At 38.5% G+C, this 15731-nt stretch overlaps 1 protein-coding gene across 1 annotated transcript; it reads right to left on the bottom strand.

Annotated features, from left to right (window-relative positions):
- Positions 1-1376: 1376 nt before the first annotated feature.
- PTCD2 (pentatricopeptide repeat domain 2) lies at positions 1377-14689 on the bottom strand. The gene is made up of 9 exons (XM_010156478.1): positions 14590-14689; positions 12773-12902; positions 11824-11941; positions 10211-10289; positions 8947-9038; positions 5613-5726; positions 3995-4069; positions 3090-3203; positions 1377-1679 (listed from the first exon to the last, which is right to left on the bottom strand). Exons 1-9 carry the CDS (start codon positions 14687-14689, stop codon positions 1455-1457), a joined length of 1047 nt encoding a protein of 348 aa, XP_010154780.1. The 3' UTR covers positions 1377-1454.
- Between the last annotated feature and the right edge of the window lie 1042 nt (positions 14690-15731).

Below are 15731 nucleotides of genomic sequence, written 5' to 3' on the forward strand. Positions count from 1 at the left end.
CGCCCTTTCCAGTACTGGAAGGGGCTGTAAGGTCTCCCTGCAGCCTTCTCCAGCCTGAACAAGCCCATTTCTCTCAGCCTTCAGCGCAATTCTCTCAGCCTTTAATAAGACACACTGGTGACAGAAATGAGTTACAGTGTTACAGACCCAGAAGGAAACCTCTGACCTGCTCTAGCCCTATTTGGTTTGATGGCTAAAGCTGTGTTTCTGCATGGATGGGTTCTTGTTTCTTCACACTGACTCACTGGCTTCAACAAAGTTTCACAAGGCATGCACAGATTCATTCCCAGGAAGAAGCCTTCTAGTTCTGACATTTGCTTGAAGAGGGGGAAAAACAAAATAAAAAGAACAGAAGCCAAAGGAGAGAGAAGGTGGCCCAACCTGGAGAGTACCAAGCTGGGCTCCACCTAGTCTTGTGCACACAGGACTGCCAAGTTCTGTGCCAACAGGCGCATCACTTCATATGCAAAAAGAAACCAAAGTACCTGAGCCAAGGTTCAGCTGCCTCCAATTTCTTCTATTCCAGACGGTGAATGAAAAAAGATTTTTGGGTATACAGGACTCATAGTTACAGCTTCCTATTGCTAGAAACAAGCACATTTGGCCTGGAGTCATTAAGCTGGGTCAATGTGAAGGTTCGTTGCACTGTCTTTATGATCCCTTGCTCTGCGTATGAGTGAATTATGCAGATGATATGTAATTCTAGTCTGAAGAAGTGATCCTACTTGGTCTAAACATGTTAAGACTTCGTTGCAAATTTGTATCAAGATCTGCTTATCCTGGGAGGCTTAACATCCAAAAAATTGAAGGAAGCAGTACATGGGGCCACTCACTCTGACTTTTGTTTAGGAATCTCCTTCTAGTACTGAAACAACCACTTGGTTACAATGCTACTTCTCCTAGCATTTCCATGATCCCATCTGATAGGAAAAAAAACTTACTAATATATTGCTTCTGAGGAAAAAGATACAAAGGGGAGGAAAAGATGCTTTCCTCTGATTCTCTTGGGATGTATAGAATTTGAAAAAATAGTTAAAGCACTTCCATACTCTTTTATCTAGACTCTGGGCTGTATCTATGTTTTCAGTCAGAGCACGACACGTGGTGAAAACTGAATTTTCTTCTCATGAACCACAGCAGTCAGGTGAGATATACATACTATTTTGTTCACTTCTATCAGGATGCTTAACATAGGAAAATCCTGATTTAAGTGGCCGAGGAAAAACTTCAACCCATTCTCACTCCATTTCTGAACAGCACACAAATAACCACTATTGTGGCTTGTTTTTAGCAACAAAATTGAAACGTGGAAGCTACATGATCTGTATTTAAAATGCAATTTCACATAAACAACTAAAACAATTGCTCTTTGTGGAGGAGTAGAGAAGGCATTTTATTTGAACCTGGCTTCTAGGAGTTGCTAACAGCAGTTCAGTTTGCCATCAAATATTGAACTATTCCACCAACAGATTTGACCAAAGTGGTTTAGCTGACTGATAGCCCAGTTGCTTCTGATTCAAAAGCTTTGCAGGGGTCTTCTTTGAACTAGGAATCTGGAAAAGCATGTCTTCCAGCGTGCACATGGTTATCCGTCCCGAAGCTTGTAGTTTCATATAAATGTCTCCTAATTTGGCAGAAAGGTCAGGGTGTTCTTCCATCTTTTCCCTGACTGTAGCCAGCTAAAGAAGAGAAAAGTTACAGACACTTACAGTTCAGCAAGAGAAGATCTCATTCAACCACCATACTGAAGACAAGCAATCACTCACAGAAAAAAAAAAAGAACAGAGTGTAAGGTATGTGGCTAATGCAATGACTTGTAAGAAGAGGATTTTACACAGCACACATTATACATCACCAGACAATGGTGGAAATGTGCTGGGTATCTATTAGAGAGAGTTTATTAGATTTAAAACTTCCTCAAAGTTGTACAGTCATTTTTTCAACCGTAGTATAGACACAATTATTTTCTATTTCAACCCAGGAAATGTAATTGCTTCCTGGAATCTACTTTCCAGATCAGCACAATTTTAATTATTACTATGTATTGCACTGAATGCACAGTACAGTACAAATCAATAAAAGTCAGACTATAGAACTCTGAGCGGTTCTTTGTGTCATACACAGAGTATGAGCTCAAGTGTAAGTTTTCTCTTAAAAATCATTATTGATCAATAAACTTTTATGGAAGGAATGGGTTAAGACTAACGCTTAGTCTTCTTAGGGACTCTTTACAAATTTGCCAAACAAAATCAAAATGCAACATTGGCACATGCAACATTTATTTGGATGAGTTTACAAAATTAAATGCTGCTTAAAAAAATTTCTTTTCAACACAGGAGTTAATATACATGGGCTATGTTTTGAAAGGTAGGCCCCCTTTTAACCTTGTATTTGTCATTTTTCATTATCAGTTATTCATTTTAATAGGCAGCAGTGAAAAGTTATATACTGAATTATTAACAGTCTGAAAATATCTTGTTCCTCAGACATGTTCAAAATGAACACACTAGTAAGTTTCAGGAAAAGCAGCAGCAATGCTGCCAAGCTGACAAGGGCACATGCGCTCTGAAGGAAGACTTCTTGGTTATTAATACTGCAAGGGCAACCTTTTATAGTAAAATAGCAAATGCTGTTATTTCCCATATCACATTTCCCTGTATAGCATCACAGGTCTTCGCTAATATTACCAACCTAACAGTATCACTGTGATCAGAATTTTATTCTTACTTTTGGATTCAATGAAAATAGCATGGAAGGCAAGGGATTAAATTATTTAATGCCACTAGGGAATGCTTCATCTACATTCAGATAAAATTTGAGCTTTTAAGAGCAAGATCCACAATAAAAAAAAGGAAGTGGACAGCTAAGTGCTTTGTCCCACAGTATGGAAAGCCAGCCAGCTGCTTTGGCATCTGAATGCATCAGAACCCAAACAGATTTAGTAGGGTGAACTCAGGCATGAAAATATTTGGCTCGCTGTTCTTACTTAGTGGAAAATTCCATTTTCTACTGTATACCAGTTCTGTAGCTGAACCACCATCATCATGGCTCAGCCAAGCACTGTGGATCTTCTCTCTTTGTATACTTACCACCTGCTCAGAAAACTCTATTTTTTTCACAAAGGGAGGAATGTCCACTTCCACTGCTGCCTCTAATGTCTTTATTACTTCTTCTAGCAAACCAGACCTGAGCTGGACAAGAACCTTAAAAATAAAATAAAAACACACCACACAAATAGGACTTATCATCAGAATGCAAATTTTAAAAGAAAATGTTTGAGAAAGACATGAAGCAAAGCAGGACAAAATACATTTCTAGATGGTGCACTGATAAAAATCCATTACTCATGAAGAAAGCAGAGGGAATGATTTATTTCCACAGAAGTTTGGAGATTTTTTGCAGCTGAGACCTGGAAATGAAGGGTAAGCCTGGAGGCAGGGGTCCTCTGATGGAGCTGTACTAGCAGTCCTTGAATAAAGCGTTTTTTTCCATAGCTTGGAGAGGTCAATTACAGGGCACATGCAGTAGACTTCCTCTCAGGTTGTAGACTATGCAAGTAAAGAAAACAATGGTTGTACGTACATATGTGGTTAAGGTTCATAGGGTTGAAGGAGGTCTGAAGTGGGAAGAGCAGAGCTAAGGAAGGCATTTATTGGGAGCTGTGGTTTTTTAAATCTTTCGTAGCAAGAAAGCAAAAAGTCACATCATAATTAGAAATTGTTCACAGGTCTATACTCACAGATGTAGGATGGATTTACTTTCCATTCCCATCTGTGACAGGAAACGATTTTAAAACATGGGGGGAGGGTGTTAACAATTCAAGATGTAACTCATCCAACTGACAGAAGTTGTCTGTTGGCTCAAAAACAAGCTCAGCAACAGTATGGAAACACACCTGTGCTACTAAGTGCTGCTAAGTTACTTTATGCATGGAGTTTTTGTCCAGTATAGCATACTTCTCTGCAAGATTCTAAGACAAAAAAAGCATACTTACTTTAAGATTACTGTATAGTTTGTTCTCCGTTTTCACTATCTGAGAATAAAAAAATTTGGCTTGTGCTACGTCATTCTAGGAAAGAGTTATAAATAATTAAAAAAACATAGTTAGACGTGTGACACTTTCATAGTAAAAGTTCAAGACAAACAAGACTTTCACAACTTTTCAGTGAATCACAATCCACTGTCTAGAACACCTTCACAAAGAGCCACAGGCTCCAAACAGCGTCCAGCCTGTGAAAGGAAGACACCACGCTGGAGTTCCCTGTCATCTGGCTCTTTAGCACATTCAGACAGTACTTTCTGCCTTGGATCAGTAGGGAAATGAAGCATGTAGCCAACACCAAGCACAAGATCAACTGAAAGATAAACGATCTACACACATGCCCAGTTTGGCACATGTCAGAACAGTTAAGTGGAGCATATGCTAATGTGGATATTTATCCTGCCCAGCACTTTTAAGCTTTTGGACATACACATTTACAGTACTGTATCTATGCCACCAACTGGTTTTTACAGACAGTAAATGTTACACTGACATTTACTAGACCAACCCAGTTACTTGGGATCAAGAAACATCCTGCTCAGAACAAGATGTACTGTCAAAGATCATGCAGCTTGAGGAATAGTTAAGTGTAACGTGGAGCATTATTCTGTTTGCAAAACAAGAATTTTAACTGTTTTTTACATAAAGCAACAGTGTTGAGGGTATTTCATGTTGTTTCAGAAAAAGAGATTTTATTTTTTAACCTCAGTGCCAACGAGAAGCCCTGTCATACCACCATGCACGTGAATAAATTAATTTCAATGATGCTATTGTTCGGTGTCTCTGTTCACACAGACAATGCAAAAAAGACCACAGAGTGCGTAAGAAAATCTTAACAATTTTACTCCATTTATTCAAATCTGTGAACAACATCAAATCATTAGTTCTTACAGTGTCTCTGACCTCTGTTTAGACATGAAACAGAGAAGGGTCAGAATTTCCTCAAGCTCTATACACAGATTAATGGCAGGGAAAATACTAGGCTTTAGAATTCCCTAATTGTTATTCTCCTGCTCAATCTTCACCCTGTACTGCCTCAGAGCCTCTCCCCACCAGTGCTTAGGCACATGAGGTATATGGAAACCTCCCTGTGAAGAAACAGGCCATGTCCCAGGCAGTAGGGCAATACACACCACAGTCTTTGAGTGGCCTCCAAAGATACACATTTTAAAGAGACGATTGTGTGAATATTTTAAATTAACATTTTAAAAATAATCATTTAAAGGAAAGCATCACTAAATAGCAGGGTCTGCAGAACTGAGTCCATAGTTACATCTAACCTGCTGACCCAGCTCTTAAGTTTTCTAAAAATTTTCTCTATGTCATTGTCACTAGCACAAAATGCCTGTGCATTAGACTGAAGACATATGTTTAGATTTCAGAATTTCCACATTCACTTTTTGTGGGAGTTGTCTATAATCCTACTCTTTCGGGTGCCAAAAAGTTTTAGTACTGGAAGTTATTACATAGATTAGTTATGCCTCCTGCATGTGAAATTCCTTTCACTAACCATCTTATTACAATAAAATTATAGAGATAAAGGCACAAATCAAATCAAAAGGTACTGTACCTGTTTCAGAGCAGTTGCCACAGCAAAGCAGAATACTCGCAGTGGTAATGTGTCACCCTTTAGCTGTGCTTCTTCAAGAAGTTTGGCAGAGATTTTGCAAGACTCCAGGTTGTCCTGCATAGAAATTTCAAACCCAAGTTGCACTTGTTATTCCTGTGATCTGAAGGGACCGTGAGCAATTGCGATCATATTCAGAAGTCAACATACTGTAAAGATCACCAGGGCAATCCACACCTGAACTCAACCAAGGAGACTCTGTGCAGCAGTTCTTGAGAAACACAACATCAAATTACAATACTCAAAGCTACAGAGTGGAAATTCTGAGTAGAGCTGACTGGACCCCAAAGTAATACCTGCCAAACTTAAAAGCTGACAGCAGGAAGGTTTTGTAACAACTTGTACCACCAATACGGGTAAGAGCCTTCACATTCCTTCCTACTATTTATTGTTGATTTCTTTTTCTACTGTTCAAAGTGTCATTCCTGCAAAATACTGGCCGTGATTTAAGGGATAGGGTCATCCTTTGGGTGTTTGCAGGATGCGTTTCCATGGCCCTGCAGAATGGTCTTCACAACTTAGGAAAATATCTTTTACACTATGTGAGATTAAAACATGTTCTTTAAAAATTAGAAACACTCTGACCACCAGAAGGCTATTATTACATAAATATTTTGGTGTCATCAAAAGGCCTACAGCCCTTTCCTGCACTGAAAGAAGGACCATCTGTTACCTTAGAGGATAGCAGTGCCTTACAATGATTTTAAACATTCCAAAAGTGTTTTAGAGGTCAACTAAAACTTTAATCTTTAGAAAGATTAAACATTAATTGCTTGTTTATTCACTAGCAATAATCTGAGCTTTAATCCTTGTACATTTTCCTGTATTGGTCTCTAACATGAGTATTCAAAAGAAACCAAGAATTAACCTGGTGAAAATCCAGAACTGCTCTTAATGATACCAGCACCATTACTTCCAGTATTCAAGTAGTGCATCTTGAAGATATTTCCCTTCAAGATTTTTTCTGACGTTTCATGTTGCATCACGAGCAAAAACACTTCTGAGCTTCACCATTTCTCCTCTTACCACTAATAACTGAATTGACAGATTAAGCTTTTGAAAGAGCTCCAACTAATCCTCTTTAGTGCATAAAGGGTTACTACAACTTATTCCCTTATTGATACTATTTTATTGTAATGAAAAAAAACCCACACATTTATTGTGGCTGTTAAAACAACCAGGTGACAGTTTAGAATAATTTTCACTCTGTTTTTACCAATTCACTAAACAAGTAATGATGGAGCAGATCCTCTGCTGAACACACAGGTAGGACTAGAAGTAGCAGAAAACATAAGTATCGAGAACCTCTTCCTGTTGCACATGCCATGGATCCAAGCCTTCTGACAGCAGGCCATGGAAAGAACGATGTAAAGATTTTAGGGAAGAAGCTACAGCAGAGGGAGTAAAGGATACCTCAGAGAACCACAGTGGGCTTCTGTGAAACCCTTTACCTAAATGGGCAGAGCAGAAACCAAAGAGCAACCTTGAAGTGCAAATATTGTTTCAGCAAACACCACTTTATAAACTTGGGTTGTAGCACAGTGTCAGAGTCCTTGTACATTCATAACCTTCTGAAAAAACGCTAGCTGTTTTAAACAACAGACAACTTCCACAGCTCTATCTCAACTCTGTTTACTGGCTCACGCTCCAAACGCCAAAGCCACATCATTTGTTCTATTTCCCTTAACTTAAAGGCAGCCCTGATTCATCAGAACTGAGAATTTCAGAAGCACCAGATAAATTATTACTGAGCTACCATTTTAGGCCAACTCCTTTTTATCACATAAGCACTCAATTTCACTGAATGGTTACTGAGAAACCTGAGGATGTTTAGTCTAGTGGTCCATTTTTTCTTCTCCTAGTGTCTTTCTTCCTAAAAATATGGGGAAATTGAAGAATAGTTTCCTACTAAGTCTGGAAAGGATGTGTCTTAGTATTTCAAATTGCAGAACTGATTCAAATTGAGAGAGGAAGATCAAAATAAAAAAGTTTGGGGAATCTAGTTTTGCTACAGAAAGAAAACAGTTCTAAGAAAATACTTTCATAACCTATGCAGCCTAGTTTCTTACTGTGTTCATGCTCTTTTTCTCTGTGCTAAAAATACTTAGATAAGCTCAAGGGGTGCCTGTCTCTCACTGAAGGCCTTTGTTTAGGTTTCTTTTCTCCACACGGCTGTCCATTTTCATCAGGCATAGAGGAATAGATACCTTTGAGAACTCTATTCCTTGTCAACTTTGGGTGCAACTGCAGAAATGGTTCAAGGTTACTTGGGGTGGAGGGAGGGGAAAAAAGGATGGGAGATATCTTACAAAAACAATGCATCATATAAATGCCTTGTCTCTTCAGGAAGACAAACTATAAAAGCAATATTGAGGCTCAAGCATAGAGCACAGTCTGAAAAGATGTACAAATCGCAGAGAAAGAATACAATCAGCTAATCAAAGGCTGCATGAAATTTGTTCCTTAGTGTTTATGACCATGTAATTTTTTGGGGATTTGCTTTGTGACATTAGTTGGTATGGGAAGATATATATGTACACCGTATCATGCATAATGAAGCAATTTAGGACTTAAATATGTCTTGCACTAGATAAGAAATCATGACCAGGAACATATGGAAATTTTAAAATCAAAAAAAAGGAAGACACAAAGAAGGCATTTGTTGTGGTTTAGCCCCAGTCAGGGATAAGCACCAAGCAGCTGCTCACTTGCCCCACTCCCCGAGGTGGGATGAGGGAGAGAATCGGGAAAAAAACACTCTCGTGGGTTAAGATAATAGCAGTTTAATGGACAACGAAGGAAGATGAACTAATAATAAAATAACAACAACAACAGCATCATCATTAAAAAAGGAATTTACAAAACCAAGTGCTGTACAATTCAACAACTGCTCATCACCTGGTGATCAATAGCCCGGCCCTGAGCCACGATTCCTGCCCCTGGCCAACTCCAGTTATATACAATGAGCATGACATTATATGGTATGGAACATCCTTTTGGACAGTCTGGGTGAGCTGTCCTGGCTATGCCACCTCCTGGCTTCTTGTGCACCCCCCTCCTGGCAGAGCACGGGAAGCTGAGAAGTCATTGACTTAGTACAAGCACTACAGTTACTTCGCAACAGCTAAAAAGATCAGTGTGTTACCAAAATCATTCTCATGCCAAACCCAAAACATAGCACTATACCATCTGTTAGGAAAAAAAATTAAGTCTATGCCAGCCAAAACCAGGACAGCCCTTCAAATACTTTTTCGACATGTAAATTGAAAATACTTACCAGTTTGTAGCATATTGCAAATGCAAGTAGATAGGTTTCTCTGTTGAAAGGTATACCTTGTTTTTTCATTTCTACCAGAACTTCCAAAGCACCTATCAAAAATACATTAGTGTCACTCACTTCAGAAATGTAAGGCTGTATATTTAATAACTGGAAAAAAAAAAAAACCAACATGGTATGAGCTCAATAAATCTGTTTCAAAATAAGAATGTAATCTGAACTCTGTTACTTTAAAAAAACCTAATAGATTTCAAAAAGTTTAATTTAGGGTCAGTTGGATGTAAATATATCATCCCAGCAAGGAGGTCTGCAATCTACATTAGCATCTGGCCTTACTGTTCTATTAGTTTCATACAAATCTAAAACTAAATTCTAGATACGTGATAAAACCACTCTCATTCTTTCTAACTGCCCAGAAAGCAAGCCTTTGATCAAAGCTCATGATCAAAGTTTCCATCATTTTAGGAAACTAATAGATCCTCAATAACACACACTCTCCACTACACCACAACACTGCATTCAGGCTCTGATCTAGTTGTTTTTACAGTGGCTCAGTCTTAACTTTTAGGACAACTGCAGGATTTAGATTTGCTAAACCTCAAGAGACCAAGTGCTGCATGTTCAACAAATTTCAAATACAGGAATTTTCTTGAAAAGCTTACTCCATACACAATTTAAGTCTTTTCAGTCAGGTTAGACGATTCCCCCTTATCCTCACAAAGGGTCAAACTGATTTGAAGCGTTTGACTTAAATATTGCAGTAGCCACTCTGTGTTAAGCATACTAATGAGACAAATCAAGAGAAAACTACAGTCTGGTTTTGTTATCAAAGGGGAAAGCGTACTCTTCCCTGCTCTGAAACAAATGCAGAACAGCCAAAAAAATTGTTGAAGAACTTACTATTCCAACAACCACGTAAAACAAACCTAGAATACAGAAAACAAAAAGCTGTGGGAAACTACAAACCAAAGAGAAGCTAAGCGTTCAGAGAAGAGGATTTAGGAAACAAGCTCCCCATGATAATCAAAGTTCTGTGCAACTGAGAATGGTACGAATACCATTGGAAGTATAAGGCTTTCCATTTTTATGGCACACTATGGTGCAGCTCATCTATATCCACACTAATTCATATGATGTTTGGCATTTTCTAAAACCATAAATCAATCAGCAATATTCATTAAAGACATATATATTTACATACACACACTTACAGTGAGAAGCACTCTCCTCAAAATGCATTTGCCTTAGCAAACACAGTACTCACTTTCAAAATGTCCCTTTTTAAACAACATAGTCATCAAAATATGGAACGACGTACTGTCGGAGAAAAAACCACGCAAGTTCTGGAGAAGAAATATACAAACAGAGCAAGCGTAAAGCAAGTTAAGTCAGTGAGCATTCTTACTAAGCACAATGTGCAGCAGGTCTTCCTACTGGAATAAGCCCCATCTTCAGAAGTTCAACATTTAACTCTCTGGGTGCCCTGACTGTCCCTCTGTCAAGTAAATTCTAAAATACCAGGGAGTCAGTATGGTCAAAAGCCCTCTAAAATTAAACAGAAATTTCCCAGATATTCCCACTATCATTTTTTTTAAATGACAGATTGTGATCCCTGAGTTAATGCAGGCAGAAATCACTAATGGCAATGCACGCTGACTAACAGTATCTCTGGGTTAAAGTATCACCACCATGAAACTGAAAGACATTTTTGCTAATCCCAGTATCAAATGATCAGCACGAGGGCTTGAGTGATGAGAAGCAAAGTAGCAGAAGAAAATATATTTTACATTCCACTTCAATCACACTGTGTGTTGGGAATAGCCAAACAAATGCTAGGGGTATTAAGTCTAAATTTCTGTAGCAGAGCCTGAAGAAGTGGGACTGCACCTTATTATCCACCAGTTACTAAGTCCTGCAAGTGCTGCAGGACTCGTCTTAATCACAGAATCATAGAATGGTTTGAGTTGGAAGGCACCTTAAAGATCATCTAATGACAGAGATCTCAATTAAAAAACAAAGAAACAACAACCACAAAAAAGCCAAAACAAACCAAACCCCACAGAAAACACAACCCCTCTCCCCCCCCACCAAAAAAAAACCCCACCCAAACAAAAAACCCCAACCCAGAACACAGCAAAAAACCACACATGCCTAATTTAAGAATAGTAGTCCAAGCAAGACTTCTCCCATTTCTGGCTAGGCATATCTCCTGCCTTACTGAATTAACATCACAGACATGACTTTCCACTGGCTGCCAGAGATTTTTGAAGACACAACAGTATTGCACAGAATCTTTCTAATTTATTATACAATGGACATGATTAATATCTTATCATAATAGCACACATAGCATTTTATGCGTGTTCAAAAACAAGTCCTTAAGTCTCTCCAGCATAAAAACAGCTAAGTTCCTGAGCTGATGAATATCATACCACCTCTACAGGATTCAGAGGGATTTTGAAGTACAGAGTAACATGATAACTCCATTGGTGAAAATAACCCAAGGGATTTCAGAGGACTACCACACACAAATGCAGAAGTGTTCACTTCCAAGCATGATGTAATGCAACACAGTGTGCAGGAAAGCATGCATCAGCCGTGTTCATTTGAGGGACTATTTTTTAATCATACTTTTTATTCAAATGAAGCAATTATACAGAAGTACAATAAAAATTACTCAAACTAGCATTTTTTTTATTACTGTTTTGCTATTTTTTAAAATAAAACCCATGCATCCTTACACTAATGTCATAGACTTCCTTGCTACTGCAACACATATACTTCAAGCCTGTGAGCTCATGTGTAGCATACCAATTACTCATACTGGACTAATAATAATAATAACAACAGAATTTTCAAAATACATGGGGGAATTACCTGATCTTTGATAAGTTCTACAGCAGGTCTTTCAAGGTCCAGTTCATAACATAGCCTCATAAAGAGGGGCCCAAATTTATAATCATGTAAGGCTGTGATTCCATTCTGTTCATGGTACCTATTGAAACATTAAAAAAAAAAGTTAATCACACAAGGCATGGAATTTGTCAAGGGAAAACAGCTTTAAACAGACAGCAAGATCTGCATGTGCAATGACAGAGGAACACTTCTCTATCTGCACCAGCTGATGACATTTAGACAACTGGAGATTAATTTTATGGAAAAAATATTGTTTTGATCAAACTAATAAATTAACTAGTAATGTGTAACCTCTTTTATTTCCAGTAAAGTATCCTGCTTTGGATTAGTAATAGAATGAGTAGGATACTGCCACAAAAATTCCCAGCTACTTTACCCTCTAAACACAGAGCACAGGAAGTTGCAGCAGTCTATTTTAGCAGCAGAACCTCCTAAAATACCTCAAATTTTCTCTCCTACACTAAAAAAGAAAATAAATAAAAACATAAGGTACTTAACCTTTTTCTTTATAGCTCCTACACTGTAGTTGCTGGTAAGGCTTTCATTCACAAAGCCTCCTGACCTGCCACTGCTGGGTCCAGACCAGTTCATTACCAGGTGTGTCTTGGCTGGAAAATCCCACTGAACACACCACTACCCCTGAGAGATGACATTTCTGTGCGGCTTGCTGACCAGTCTGCATACAGTAGGACACCTCTTTGCTCCCGCAGCTTGACTCTCCTTTGATCTAAGAGTGCCTAAAGGGTTGGAAGATCCAAAGCCAAAATACAGCCTTAGTTTAAGTGATTAACTATGCATATAGCTAATGAGTTAGGGCAAGCCCCCTCAACTGCTGACATAAACTGAGAGGATCTAATAAAAGCAAAAAACTTAAGACAGCAAAGAGTGTTACCTGGATTGTTAAACATACCTGTAAATCACTTCTCTGGCTAGTTCCACATCAGATGAAGTCTGACATAAGTGCAGTAAATTTTTTAACTCATTTTTGAGAATCATTCCATTTTTCTTTAATTTTTCTTTAATACTTTTAAAATATGGATCTGAAAATAAAACACATTTTAGCAGCAGTCTATAGACAATTCCATTACCTGTGTTGCATCCTTGGTACCTGAAACATGGAGATTCAATAAAGCAGAAAGACTGTGTTTTTCACCACGAAAAATGCATACAGCTTCTCACATACACGCATGTCTAGGTGTCCCCCATGTTTATTTTCAACTTTTCAACAAGGGCCTGTAGCGACTGGACAAGGGGTAATGGGTTTAAACTGCAAGAGGGTAAATTTAGACTATGTCTGAAGAAATTTTTTACCATGAGGGTGGTGAGGCACTGGAACAGGTTGCCCAGAGATGTTGTGGATGTCCCATCCCTGGCTGTCTTCAAGGTCAGGCTGGATGCGGCTTTGAGCAACGTGGTGTAGTGGAGGGTGCCCCTGCCCATGGCAGGGGGGTTGGACGTAGATAATCTTTAAGGTCCGTTCCAACCCAAACCATTCTATGACTCTATGATAAGTATGCATATATAATGTTTGTGATGTGTTCAAAGGTGTGCAGAAATGAAAAAAACTCCTAGGATCTGAACTGTATTTGTAAAGAACTTTTAATGGTTATAATAACTACTGTAGATAATTGTTTAACTGCTGTAGCTAATACTGTAAGTATTACAGTTAATAGTTGCATTATAACTATAATAAATAACTTCTATATTCCGTGTAACAGAATATTTATTACTGCTTTTGCCATTTCTAAACCAAGTTTACTACTAGCCCTAATTACTTCATCTTTCATGTATTAGATTAAGCACTGAGTACAGAAAAAATGCACACATAGACATAAACAGGTGCTTAGCTCATTGTTTTGATCCGTTCTCAGAGCCTACTATTTGTACAAAATAGTCAAATGTGACCTGTAAAGCCAAAGATTTGGCTTCTACAAGCCTCTCTTAGCAAAGGTGACTAACCCATAGCAATAAATTCAATGTATCTCAAGTACATGATGAATAGTCCCCAATATTAGTATGTCATCATCCCAGCAAAATATAACAACATGCTGACTTGCTGCTGCCCGATTTAAAGTCAGCTTTTACTTAGTACAGAAAAACTGTCATGTTGACTTTACCTCCTTCTCTGTCCAAGAAGCCTGTTTTATATGAGCTAAATTTGATTATTAGTCTCTTACTTGCCACACACTAAAAAAGTGAAAATTACCTACATCTTTTGGAACAATTGTCAGTTTGTATCCCTAGAACACCTGAAAACAATTCAAAAGGTGCAGAAAATAGAGTTTTACCTAACCTTTCTTAAACATTAAGGGCAGATACGTGCTTACATTTATGTTCCTTAAAGAAAGGTTATTTGTATAATTTACATGCATAGGCCTTCTCTGGATAGTTAAGTCGCTATTAGGTTTTGTATTAACCTTCTCTGCTGCAAGATTTGTAGACTGAGACAGTATTTTCTATTAGACTGTCTAATGAAGGTCGAAAAGCAAGGACACCAACATTTCAGTTCATACGTAAACACTTCACGTACTTCAGCATCTCCCTATTGTCCAACACAGCATAACTAATACTGTTTCAGTCTCCAAAGCCTCAGATCTTCTAATAATTTCAGCTACAGAAATGCTACAAAAAAAGACGTAAGTTGCTCTTTTACATGGGGTCAACTGATTATTAGAATGACTTTGTCTTGTCAACTGAGAATGGTGATTATGAAATAAATACTAATACCTTTATTGCCATGAACTTCATTTCTAATTGCCACTTTCATCTGCTGAAATTCTTCTAACTTTATATCACCTTCTGTCAGCAGATACCGCTTCCCTACCATAAGAAAAAAAAAGGTTGAGTTTTATATCACACTGCTTTAATATTATTGAAGTTTGAATTTATGAATTATTGCTGTCAATTACTGTGTGATGCCAACCACTGGCAGCATGCAACTAAAAAAAGGCTGCAAAAATTGCTGTTGCTCTTCTGACAGAAGAACATAAGCACTGTGTCACAGCTTTCCAGGGTCAGTGTGCACCAGGATTATATATATTTACTGGATGTGCAAAAGAAAAACTGAAGACACCATTCCTCTCCACGTGGAGAAGGTACAGGAGAATTCTATGCAAGAATAAGAACTTCCTCCCCTTTCATGCTTTCATAGTGATTTGTCTTGTCATCTCTTTGTTCACCACAATTCACCAGTAGCACAGCTTCCTTTCCTCACATTTGCTGTCCCTGCTATTGCAGAATGCATGGGTCTGGAAGCTCCAAATACAGTAGGAATACAAAAGGAAAAACCGAAAGCTTATTATTTGGATTATAGTAAAACTCGGGAGACCTAGTGAAGCTCTGGTGCAGTACAGTCATTGAGTCTAAAATCTCAAAATTAACTTTGGGTGCTAACCTCAACTGTACCGTGTTGTAACCTCCTTTAACATCATGCAAATGCTAACAGTGAAGTTTGTGCTGGCATAAAACCAGCTCTCCAGTAAATCTTTATTTGCAATCAGTGACTTTGTAACAGAAAGTCACTGAAATAGTTTTATGTTGTCACAATCTTTTAAGTTTTTGGCTTCTTAAAGAATGATTCCAATCATGAAAGGCCAAGAGCAAGCGTTAAGTTAGGTTATTTATTCTCCTGCATTTCCCCAGCGAAATGTAACAGCCCACACAAATAAAAACACTTGCTTCGTGTGCAGACGAGGCATGCCCGGTTTAACTCAGCCTCAGCTGGTCTAACACCGAAAGACCATCCCCATCCTCAGCCTCTCCTGAGCTGATGTGGGCACCCTGCAGGTGCCTGGGGCGGGCCAGGCCAGGGAGTGGCAAGCACGGGGTAAGTGCAGTAACGCTGCTGGCAACCTTCCCCGCGGCTAACT

This window comes from Eurypyga helias, unplaced genomic scaffold (genome assembly GCF_000690775.1).
Source record: "Eurypyga helias isolate BGI_N326 unplaced genomic scaffold, ASM69077v1 scaffold3038, whole genome shotgun sequence".
In the NCBI taxonomy this organism is placed as follows: Eukaryota; Metazoa; Chordata; class Aves; order Eurypygiformes; family Eurypygidae; genus Eurypyga; species Eurypyga helias.